The following is a 12,520-nucleotide window of genomic DNA, read 5'->3' on the forward strand; positions in this document are numbered from 1 at the left end:
CCGCCCGTTTTAAGTGCCGGCCCAGCCTTTAACGGTGACAGATCTTTTGGCGTCCAATGTGGGGCACAAGTGGCTCAAGCAGAAAGGCTCCGCCGGACTCTTGGCCTGAGGCATTCGAGTTCAATCGGAATCAAACGGTGACAGCAGTACAGAACAGGACGTTCTTTCCTTTAAAATCTGTGGAAATGTTTTTTATCCTTGCTGCAATTAGCTGCCTGCCTCTTTCCAGCTCACTGTTCAGCTTATTTAACAAAGTTTGAGCGGTGCAGAACTGCTCTGAATTAGACTTCCTATAACAAAGTTGTGGGTCCATCAGACCAGGCTCTGCTTGATAAAGCTTGTTCTAACCATTCTTTTGGGTTAATTTGTATGGATACCTTTCAGTAGGTACGAAGACACCCTTCAATCAGGTATAGCTAACCTAAAAGTATAACACAATTATTGGGTAACAGACAGAACAGATAACTAGAATTTAATCAGCTGGTAGGCTCAGTAATAGTGCGTTCACAGTCCATTGATGCCAGTGCTGACTTAAATGGATGATTCCCAGCTAACCTTCAGTTAGCCTGATTAGCCTCTCTAGTTCTTTTTCTTTAAGATATTATAACTTTACATGCTGGTGTTTTCCTTCTTCAGTCCTTGAGCTAATGGCAATCCTATCTCAAAAATCCTACTTCTGTCTATAATGTCAATGTTTTTTTTTTCTTTTTCTTTTTCTTTTTTTTTTTTAATAAAGTCTCTCAGCAGACTTTCTCACAGCTTTCTTAGCAATCTGAGTCAAGGTTGCACAGCTGTGGCATATCAGACCTCACTCTTGGCTCATTGCTACAGAGCCATCTAAATGGAGAGAAAAGGGGCTTTACAGCAGGGCCTGCAGGGAACGGGGAACTCATAAAACAGGCCAGATGCGTCATCATCACAACAAGCTTTCATCAAAAGATCTTGGCAGAAGGCAGGTCATCACTGCATATACCTTCATGATCTGTGCATCATTCACTTCCATTAAGATACTATGATGGTCATTTAAAAATGGAAGGTTAGAAGATGCACTTGAAATTACTGCTTCATTTAACGGCATAATGGTAGACATGTGAATAGTTTAATTCTTGGCAAATAAGTCCATAGTTTAGAATTTTGATGAGGAAATCCCTAAAACCAATTTAGCTGTATCTTAAAAGGATAGCAATTTAGCTATATCTTAAAAGAATAAAGTAAACTTAGACTTTGAAGAAAGCTTTCTTCTAATTGTAAGAACACCTATATTCATCCTACTTCAGGCTAGGGAAAAGAACTGGGTAGCTTCTTATAGTCCACTTCAGCCTTCTTTTTTATGATGCTGTATTCTAGTTGGGCATAAAAAATTTCAACATCTATGTTGATGGTACATTTTGGAAAAACGTCTTTCTCTTTCCCCCCCACCCCTCTTCCCCTACCCCTTCTTCTATAGATTTTCCAAAAAAATGGTTCCGTGCACAATGAGTTGTTCTTCTGAGCAGTGCTCATGCTCTTGGGATATAGGCCAGCAGAGGATCTATGGTATCACAGTGACTGTGGAAAACCCACTGGGAAAGAAAACTGCCACGGATGTTTTTGATGTAACTCACAGAAGTAAGGTCTTTTCTATGTCTTTGTTGAGGGTTTTTTATTGCAGGCTTTGTCCTCCTTGTGATCTTGGGTGTCTCCGTTTAAAGTATGGAAGTCCTTGACATTTATCTTCACAGTTTTTATTAGTTATCTGTCCCTGTGCTATCGTTATATGCTGTCTCTTTAGTTTCAGTTTTGCAAAATTGTGTTAATGGCAGAAAAAAGCTTCACTCCAAAGGTCAGATTTGGTTATTGAAATGACCCCTTAATGCTTCAAAATCTGCTGCTTTGCTGAAGCTGGTTCATAGTATAAGAAGTAACATGATACAGGGATATAAAATAGGGAGTTCAAGAAAAATACCTGTCTAGCTTACTTGGGAATTCAGTCCCTTCTCCAAAATGTTATTGCCGATGTTACTGTCTTTCCAAAATAAAATGGAGATGCACATTTTGAAAAGTGGGTAAATAAAATTGCTAACAGCTCTCCAAATGAGATGTGACACATCCTTACTTAAAGGATGTCAGCAAGTGAAGGAGAACTGAAGTCCATTGTTTCAAATTCTGCATGTGGTACCTGGGACCCCCTGTATCAAACACAAGCTCCTCTGAGTCTGGAAGTCCTCAAATTCTAATTCATGGTCCATAAAATTCTAGGATAATGGCCATAGCTGTAAACATTCCACTTACTCGCATTGCCATATCTTATTCCTTACAATTGTACTGATAATACGGGAGAGCTTGAGATCTGCTGCTCTCGCTGAATACTGCTTACATAGCAATAAAGGATCTCAGAAATCTTTTGGAAGAAGTAGCATTGGCACTGTTTACCAGAGCGTAACTACTGGCAGGAGTCAATGTAAGAGTTGTGAATAAAATTTCTGACGGAGATGCTGGATGCTGGGGTGTAGGAATGTGGCAAACATTACTCACCATGCTACATCAGGAGCCTCCACCAGGACTTGGATTAGAGAATTTTACTGAATTTGCAATAAAAGTCTCTGACCTTCTTTTGTTCATGATGTTCTAAAATATTTCCAAGTCAGCACAAGGGGTATTTTTAATCTTGTATAACATTTACTTACATTTACATTCTGAAATTAATTTTTACGAATTTGTATCTGCTGCTTCTAGACCGGCAGAAAAATCTGTATTTCTTATTTGCTTTTACTACTCAGCTAAAATACCTTAAAATACTTCTGCATATATTTTATGTTTTACAAGAGCTAACTCGGATTTTCCATTGGCAGTTTATCCCGCTGCACCCTTCCAGCTGTCAGAAGACTGCACAGATACAGAAATCACATTATATTGGAAACATCGAAACAAAGGAATTGAACACTTTTGTCAGACTGAAGTGCTGCAACCTGATGGGAAAGTAGAACTGGTATGAAACCTGAATTTCATACACAAAAACATACGGAGTATCTTTTTGACATGAGATTAAAAAATGACTCTCCAGCAATAAGAATACACTCTAAATCTTGTAAGCGTGTTGATGTGTCTGTTTTCTGGATTTGTTTGCTCCCAAGCTCTACGTTGATGATGTGGTCCATGTGGGCAGCCATTGCTGGCACTAATTCATACTCCCAACACTTCCTATACTGCTGATGGAAGTGTATGGTGTGACTGCTCTGCGTATGTGGCTCTGTCATCTGCTGGATGGGTTCTGAGATTTGTTGAAGTAAACTAAAATACTTCTGGGCCTTACAGTTGCTGTTAGCTAGTGCTAATCTTGATTTGTCATGTTTTTATTACTCATATCTTACAAATGGTTGGGAGGTGTGTTGAAGGCTTTTTTTACATTAGGCCAGGAGCTTTCTGTGTACTATTGACTGTACTTGATTGTAGTGCATCTGGTTTCTAGTGAGGGAACCCCAGAACAGTTTTTCTTCCATCCTCTTCTATCTCCTTGAAGATTGTTTGAGTAGCCTCCTTGTCTTGTTCCACCTCTTTCACAAAAAGTGAGGCTGGCTGACTCTTCGTACTGTGGTTTCTGTGTAGCCCTTGTCTTATGAAGGCAGCTTGCCTCTACCATATTAAAAAGGCATTATGAAGATCAGGATCAAGCTGTGTTCTGTCTTAAGCGTTGCTCAAGAGCTGTTTTATGAAATGGCTGCTGCAGTTGACCATTGCAGGAGACAGTTTAGAGGAGAGGCTTAAAAATATGCTCACTTCTTGACTCTTACCAGAACTTGCCCTGTCTCTTAGGAGGGAGTGTGGAAAAAGGTTGGAGAAAAAATTGAAAGACAAGGTAGATGTAGATGCTGTGCATAGATATAGAACAGCATTCTACTTACATGAACTGAGTAAGAGACCCAGACTCTATGAGGACAAGATCTCAGTAAATTCCCTCTTTGATGTAAAGAGTAGGCATTTGAGAGGCTGTGAGTGACTCCTACTCAGGCAGTTACAGGGAGACGGCTTGCAGATCTCTTTTTGGGTCTCCCAGTCTTTTGAGTTTGTACTTTTTTTTTTTTTTTTGACTGTTAGGACATGATTATCTTTTCCAAGTCAAGCTTAACTGGCTATTGTAGGATCTAGAGGAAGAACGATTTTTTTGGACAAATACCTCTTCCTAATGAAGCCAAACTGAGCTCTGACTGTTCTGTTTTTCTGTCTTGCAGCATAACAGTTCAGACACACATCTCCATTATGGCAGCATCACCCTGGGTGAACTGCAGCCATACACTGAATACACAGCCAGAGTACACTGTGGGGTAGCTAAGCATTTCTGGAGGTGGAGTGAATGGAGCGAAGCCCGAACCATCAGAACAAACGAAGCAAGTATGTCCAGCCTATTGAGCAGGGACAATTGAAGGATGTCCTTCGCTTGCCACCACTGTTTGTTTTTTGTTGCTAGCTTTCTGCTCTGTAGCTAAAGGAGAGGCCTGTTGCATGTGTAAAAGTAAGCAAACTTAGCAAACTTTAAGTGGCTTCTTAAACGACTCTCATCCTGCAGGCAGTGGGAAATCCAGATGACTGGGAGGATGGACTGACTGAGTTACAGTGTTCTGTGAGGGCTGGAGGAATGTACAGAGGTGGGAACAAATGCCTGGGAACAGCAGGCAAAGAAAGATTTTCTAGGGAAATGAACCAGACATTCATTTAGAAAAAAGAATGAAGGGAGAAAGAAGTTAAAAGATAGTATTTTGGCAAGACCTAGGAGTGATGGGGGAAAAAGAGGTTTTAGGGTTGGATTTTTTTTCAAATGTGAGGAAGCAATTAAATGGTTTATACTTTCTGCACCTAGAGCATCTTTGTTTTGCTGTATTTATTGTAGCTCCATCAGGGAAACTGGACATCTGGAGAGAAATTACACCAGTTCTGGGGGGGCGGAATGTGACCTTGTTCTGGAAGGTAAGACATTGGTATAGAAAAGGAAACAAAACCCTTCATAAAGGGGTTGGAAACTTCTCCCATGAACTTTAACAAGTTTGTGTACACTTAGCAGCAATTCAGTACAAAAATTTCTTTTTAGAGTTTTAAGTCAAATATTATATATAACATATTTCAGAATGTATGTAGCAGTGTGGTGGTGTGCTGTCCTGGCATTTCAGACGTTTACTTCTGTTTTTCTAAGTATTACAACAGGACAAATCCCATTACTGAGATTTCAGCATTTCCGTTTCACCAGTATATGTATGCATCTATGGAAACAAGTGTTTATGTTCTTACAGAAATAATATATGCAATCAGTTATTTAAAGTTCTAAATGTTCCTCTCATAGTTTTTTGGCAAAATTTACTAAGTAATTTGTGTCTACCCTCATAACTTTTTCCCCAGCAAACACCAAGTTTTCGAGCAAATGGAGGAAGTATTTCATATGAAGTAACATGGGAAAAAGTAGAAGATGGCTCTAAGCCTGAAAGCATCTCCTTTTCATCAGTCTACAATAGCACAAGGATTTCCATTGATAACCATTCCTACAGAATCAGTATTATGGCAAAGAACAGTGTTAATTATTCACTTCCTTCAGTATTGATCATCCCTAGAGCTACAGGTAACAGTAGGAGTATTTTTAGTTAGATTGCTGTTATGAGAGTTTTGTTTCTACCTATTTTAAGTGACGTGATAATTTATCATCTTGGGGGGAAAAAATTAACCTGGACTGTTAACTTACATTGCTGCTATCTGGAAATTATTACTGTATTTTTGCCTACAAGACTGGTGGTAATTGTAGGTATATTAACCTTAAGTGCCTTGATCCCTCCCTTACAACAGAAAGTCTGTTTTGCATAGAGTCTCCGCAGAGCAAAACACATTTAGCCTTAAACTAGGGCCTCAGACCTGTGAAGGTGCAGCCGGTAACTCACAGGGAACTCTTGTGTGTGATTAGCCTCTTGTGACTTTCTTCTTATGACTCCACGTTTCTGCAGTTGAATTATTTTGATGACTATAGAGTAATAGTTACTGGATGTTTTCTGAGCTGTCAGCTTTCAACATACAAAGAAATCAGCTTTCAGCATGTGAAAGATCCCATATGTCTGATAGTGAAGGAATGCACCTATTTTACTACTGTTTTAACAGCTTGGCATAGAAACTGTATTGATCTTAATTTATGAATCTGAGGTCTCATGCAGGAAAATAATAGAGACTCTGTTTTGTTCATTCCTAGGCACTGAAGAGCTTAAAGAAGAACAGGTTAATGGTACAGATGATGGCATTTTTATTTCTTGGGAGCCCAGATATATATATGACAGTTACATTATCGATTGGTGTAACTTTCCGATGTTGCAGCCTTGTGATTTGCAATGGAGGAGATTTGGGCCCAACAGTTCCAGTGCTCTGATCAACTCAGGTGAAAGCCAAACAATTTTTCTTTCTGATGTCAGTGCAGCAATCTTTCATGCTGTGGTCATTAACTGAATTTAGGAAACAAATCTTGTGGAATATTGAAGTCTGTCCAGTGCAGATGTAATTTTTCAAAGGCGTGTGACATCATGTTTTGCCTAGCAAATGAATTAGACACTGCAAATGTGCCAGCCCCATTAAACCTTGGAAGTCAGCACAATATTTTAGAGAAGAAGCTGTTCTGAGTAGCTTGTAGTAACATCTTGAAGGAGGATGGTGAGGTTTATAAGGAGCTAAAAATGTTTTAGCAGGAGAGATGCAAAATGGAGCCTCTGCCTTATCTGTAATGTAGGTCAGAAGTTTAGACTCCAGCAATTTAACACCCACTGTGTAGTGAGAGGTTTGGTGCTGTCAGTGTGCCACAAATAATACATCTTAGCACCAGTTCCTGGTTAGGACCATTTGTGTGTTTTTTATCCCAGTGGTGGCCATTAGACCTAAATCCTTTCTGGCTCTGTGAAAGTTGCTCTGATACGCTTCCACAGCTGCAAGAATATAGCCTTCCTGGAGCCTCTAGAGCTGAGAGTTCCCTTTGGAATGAAACGTGTTTGAAGAAAATTTGACTTAAACACTTTTCAATATGCAATAAAGGAGTTGTAGTTCAATTCATACAAACACATTGGAACCCGTGCCCTTACTGAAGGACAATGTGGTAACACATGGAAAAAATGTTGTCCAGTTCTTCAGTGCATTGCACTTGGTTAATCCAAATAGGAGTGGATGCCAGCAAGGATAACACAGAATTCTGATGCATGGGTATGAGTCTACATTAAACAGTCCAAAACACAACCTTTGCCTGTGCCAGAAATGGAAATTAAATTATCTTGCTCTTTGATGCATTCAGAGTCTATAGTGCATTCATCTCAAATACAAAAAAATATATTAAAGCCCCCCCCCAATTCTGTCATTCAGACAGAATAAATGTGTTCAATTCACATTATGCACCTTAAGAATTGGTTTACCCTGTATCTCCTTCAGTTACTTTAATAGCACAATTGCACACAAGGAAGATTTCTAATGGGTTATAGACATCTGTAGAAAGCAGTTAAGTAAAAGCAAAACCAAAAGACAAACCATAACCTATTTTTGTAATCAGTTCCACTGTTTTCTAGCTGCTTTTGTTCCGGGGCTGAGATACAACTTCCATGTGTATGGATCTGTTGCTAATAGAGCCTCCTTACTGGAGAAGAAGACTGGTTATCTCAGGGAGCTACGTAAGTTGGCAACATATTTAGGGTTTATGTGTTTGCTAAATTCATCTGTCACAAACAGAATTCTGCAGCCTTCCTCCAGCAACTAGCTACAATTGTATTTGCTGTGTTTCTGTACCATCAGCGAAGCATTTAAAAGTTGTACAACAATGTACACGGCCCTGCATTGAGGATATTTGACTACTGCAGTGACCAGGTAGAGTCCCTATTAATTAGAACAGCTAAACAAAGCTGTGATTCGCAGTCACTTTGTGTGTAAAGTGGACTGTGTAAAGGCTCTGTGAAGTTAACAGTTTTTGTGGAGCACTTTGGCTTTGTTCAGCTTTTAAATACAAGTAAGATACAAACAGAAACGCCACATGGGGGAATTTAGATGTTTTTCAAGTGAGAAGATAGTCTTGAACAATAATAGCAAGTTTAACTTTAATTTCCTTTCTTCCAGCTCCTCTGCTTGACCCTATTGTGGAAAAAGTTGAACTGACTTTCAATGCAGTAACACTGTCTTGGGATTCTTATCCCACAAATGAATCACAGTCTGGTTTTCTAAGAGGCTACCATGTTTATGTGTCACCTATACAAGAGGTCTGCAGTTTGAAAGGATCCAAAAAACATATTCTTCCAGGTAACTGAGCTCTGGGATTTAGGAAGTTGTGTTGTTGATATAGGTGAAAGGCTTTGTGGCTGTTGCTGATACTGCAGCCTCTTAGAAAGTTCACATTAAGCATGCAAATTGGCTCATTAGGCAATATGTAGATTTCAACACTTGCTGCTTTTGATTCCTCTCTAATCCTTGAGCTGCGAATGAGCGGAAATGGGTCCTGGCTTTATACAGATTTATAGCCTCAGTCCTGTTGTCCATAGCTCCTTTTAACTGCAGTGTGATCTCCAGAAAAGATTCTTGCAGTACTGTAGGAGGAGTCAAGTTTCCACCTCTTCTGATCTGAGTTCTCGATGAATTTTGAAAACATCTGTTTGTGGTCTACTTGGATGAGAGTCACAGGAAGCATGTTAATTTTACTAGGATTTGGGGTATTTTAGAAACAGATGGGATACAATTTATTTGCTGCAGAATTGGAGCACTGTGTAAATTCCCCATTTAAATTCTTTTATAGCGAAAGTATTTGTGGCTGTGCTCTACAGTGGAGTCCCTTCAGCAGAAGTGAGCTGTGGGGTGGCACAAAGCCACGTTTAAACTTTTCTATCTGGTTTTCATGCTCCAAACTCAAAACTGCTCCAGATGACTTTCCTCCATTCTAATTTTGAGATGTTTCCAAATGTTCAAGGATTTTTTTTTTTTTCCTTGCCCCTTCTTCCAGTTGAGTCATGTCCTGTATCAGATCCTTCTCCTGATTAGACTAGTACCAGACTGAAAAGCTTAGTCTGAACTGAAGGAGGCTTGTGTAGGGGTTCCTGTCGGAACTAAACTAACCATAGAAGTACCATAATTCTGCAAGTAATCCTAATTAGACATTAAAATGTTTAAATTGAAGACTTGCTGCTTCCCAGTTTGTCTGAGCTAGCAGACAAGGGGTGTGACTGGGAACAGGAGGAATAAGCTAACCCTTTTCTCCCTGGGGTCTGGGAGTTGCAAAAGAGTTTTTTGCAAAAAAGGCAAAAGTTTTTTTTTCAGGCAGAGATTTCTTGCTTTTGATTATCTTCAAAGAACTTGACCTAAGCTTAAGGGCTACAAGATTCTGGCAAAAAAGGAAATGGCAAAACTCAAATCATTCTGCTAAAAAGCTCTAGGAAAAGGAAATTAAACAGTTGCAGCTTTTGACAGCAAGTTTTTAGGTGGTCAGCCAGAGGATGGGCAATGCTGTGGACAGTCCAGTTAGAAGGGATGTGAGTTCAACCCAGTGGCAATGAGTCAGGATGCATCATCCTTCTCAGAAGAAAGTGTACAAATTACAAAGAAGGCAGACTGCAAATGCTTTGTTATTTCTGTGGTCTAGTGGTCTGGGTTAAGCTGATTTGTAACATTTTAGGGAGAATTTATTGTAAGTTTTCCATACCTAAAGAGGGCTTGCAAAAAAGATAGAGACTTTTTACCAGGGCTTGTAGTGACAGGACAAAGGGTAACAGTTTTAAACTAAAAGAGGGTTTAGATTAGATATAAGGAAGAAATTTGTTACTTTGAGAGTGGTGATGCACTGGAACAGGTTGCCCAGAGAAATTGTGTATGCCCTTTCCCATACCTGGAAGTGTTCAAGGCCAGGTTCGATGAGGCTTTGAGCAACCTAGTCTAGTGGAAGGCGTCCCTGCTTGTGGCTGGGGGCTTGGACTAAATGATCCTTACGGTCCCTTCCAACCCAAACTGTTCTGTGATTCTATCATCTGTTTCATTTTAGATGATTCCGTGCTATGTAAATACACAATTGAAAACCCAGAAGAAAAGAGATACACCGTGAAACACCTGTCCTCAAACACAAAATACAAACTAGTGGTTAAGGCATATACAGGTGGAGGAGAGACTCCTATTGTTAACTTTATTTACATAGATACACCATTTAACTGTGAGTATCGGCTGTGGAAAATTTGTCTTCTAGCAGAAGGATGGGATGATTTAAAAAAATTAGAATAATCTTACTTTCTCAGGGGAAACCACTTAATTCAATGTGACATGCACTTGAGAAAGAATCCAACTGAGAAATGAGATGTGCATCCCAACATGGCATTTTGATACTTTTAAGTAGCTATGTTTTTTTTTTTTATTTTAGAATGAAAATAATTTTGCATCCTTATTTAAGTCTTATATCTTTCTGCGAAATAGCTTAATATATGCACATTTGCATGACTTAAGTGAGTACTGTTTGCTGTAATGCATTAAGAATTACTTTTGGATTTAACTAGTTTTCTAATATGGGAAAAACTACAGACCTGTGCGCAAACAGTGAATTTCTGTATGGACTCTTGAACTTCTAATGTTATTCTCATCAGTCTTTAAATCCATTGCTGAGTTAACTCGTTCATAAATCAGTAAGAAAGGATTGTTGGCTTGAGCATTGTTGATTGCTAACTGGGCAGAGTTGATCATCAAAGCAGAGCAGGAAGTCCCTTGCCTGCAGTTCTGTTCCCTTGAAAATACCACTCAGCAGCCCTGGTTGTGAAACTTATGATACAAATGGGAGATGCCTGGTTTTGAAAATTTTGTTGGAGGCGGAGGTGAAGGGGGAGGGGTAGGAAAGGGTGAAGCCTTTGCTCATGCAAGGATACTTCACGTTTTAGGTTAGCTAGCAGAACAGTGTCTGAACCCTCACAGTGCCCTCACAGAGGCAGTTCTGCCTCTTACACCCGTGTTCCAGCTCCAATTAGCCACCCTTCTCCTGTGCCGGCACAGACATTTGTGCAGCCAGGCAGGGAAACAAAATGGGGGCTTAATTAACCCAGAAAAGATAAAAGGAGAATGTAACATGTGTCAATTCCCTGCCGTGGTGTGTGGTAGGAACACACAAACTCGCTGGCACAAGGCAAGAGGGCACTGGCCAGGGCAGAGGGAGAGCACGCACTAGCTAGTGCTCCCCCTCGGCCTGCTTATTATACCCTTCACTGTTTGTGAAAAATGTAGCCCGAGATTGTGTCTTCCAGCTAGAAGGAAATACTGAGATTCTTGTGTCAGCATAAATCCTAGGAGAGCATGAACCCTTGTGTAGTGTCTGTCTTGCTATAGACCATCCATACTGGAGGCACAGTCGTTCTGTCAGTGTCTCAGGAAAAAAAATCTGTCCTCTTTGGGGATCTGACAGAAAATCTAAAACAAATAGATGAGCGATGTTATAATTGTCTTAACTTTTGGAAATTTACCCTTATTGTTAAGATGCTGACATGAGGGCAAATTAAAAGCAATCTAGTAATAATTCAATTTTGGTACAGGAAATCAAAGTCCAAAGACTTACAGCTGTAACCCAGAATTTCCAGCCAAACTATCTTGCAACCATGGACCACACAGTTTTACTGCTGAGTTAGTGGCAGGTATCCTACATAGGTTTGATGTTATTTTTGTCCCAGAAGCTTCAGGATATATTGACTCTAACAGGTGAGAAGTTGAAAACAAAATTTTAAAGTGTTTTTCTTTCACAGCAAACATGCTGTACCTTCTAGTCCTGCTAGTGATAGTTCCATCGCTAGTAGCAGCTATATGCCGCTGGAAGATGAAGTGGTAAGTTATAATACGTTTTTCTGTTCTAGACAGAGAATGTAACTAGCGTAATTCACAAACCACAGCTGCAGCCTGCTGCTTCCTTGTTGTAAGGCCTCATTCATTTTTTCCTTTGGCTGTCTAACTGTGTGGATGTTGTAATGTGATTTGGCTTGCAGCATTTCTGAGACACTCATCTGCTGCTGCTGTTTCTGTACACATCTATGTGTTGCTCCTGCTGGTAAAATATGCTTTGATAAGAGAACAAATATGTTATTTCTTTTTCTGTCTTATTTCTAGGGTGAAGGAGTGCTGCTGTCCTGTTATACCTAGTCCTAACAAGAGCAAAGTGCTGTCATTGAAAGAGCTTAAGGTAAGATGACTGAAAATGTAGTATTTTTAATTTTTCCATTTTTTGATTAGTAAAGTTTTAGAAAAATATTTTTCTTGTGTTGATTACATTTTTAAATGAGTGACACTCATTATAGAGAAATTAACATTATTTAATATCATAATTTAGTGGAAAATTCTCCTTTTGATATTCATGTGACTGCGGTGATCAGTTTATATTCTGCAGTCTGTTATTGCGAAAAGTGAAAGCATAATTGGAGAATAAATGAAATCTTTTGATACATTTGATTCTTCCATCATTACTGTTCAGAACCCAGCACTGCCTGAACAAAACAGACCAAACAATACTGCGCTTTGCTGCAGCCTGCGAACTGTATCCGCCCGCTCT

At 39.6% G+C, this 12,520-nt stretch overlaps 1 protein-coding gene across 1 annotated transcript in view; it reads left to right on the forward strand.

The window, feature by feature from the left end:
- The first annotated feature begins 1,475 nt into the window (after positions 1-1,475).
- LOC104166632 (oncostatin-M-specific receptor subunit beta-like) overlaps positions 1,476-12,520 on the forward strand; it is an 11,911-nt gene continuing 866 nt past the window's right edge. The window contains exons 1-11 of the mRNA XM_009706641.1: positions 1,476-1,608; positions 2,832-2,968; positions 4,209-4,368; positions 4,865-4,941; positions 5,368-5,590; positions 6,200-6,382; positions 7,548-7,649; positions 8,089-8,268; positions 9,995-10,159; positions 11,724-11,802; positions 12,082-12,154. Coding sequence (XP_009704943.1) covers positions 1,476-1,608; positions 2,832-2,968; positions 4,209-4,368; positions 4,865-4,941; positions 5,368-5,590; positions 6,200-6,382; positions 7,548-7,649; positions 8,089-8,268; positions 9,995-10,159; positions 11,724-11,802; positions 12,082-12,154 — 1,512 coding nt within the window. The remainder of the gene's footprint in view (positions 1,609-2,831; positions 2,969-4,208; positions 4,369-4,864; positions 4,942-5,367; positions 5,591-6,199; positions 6,383-7,547; positions 7,650-8,088; positions 8,269-9,994; positions 10,160-11,723; positions 11,803-12,081; positions 12,155-12,520) is intronic.

The sequence above is a fragment of the Cariama cristata genome, unplaced genomic scaffold, assembly GCF_000690535.1.
Source record: "Cariama cristata isolate BGI_N322 unplaced genomic scaffold, ASM69053v1 scaffold18428, whole genome shotgun sequence".
Taxonomy (NCBI): domain Eukaryota; kingdom Metazoa; phylum Chordata; class Aves; order Cariamiformes; family Cariamidae; genus Cariama; species Cariama cristata.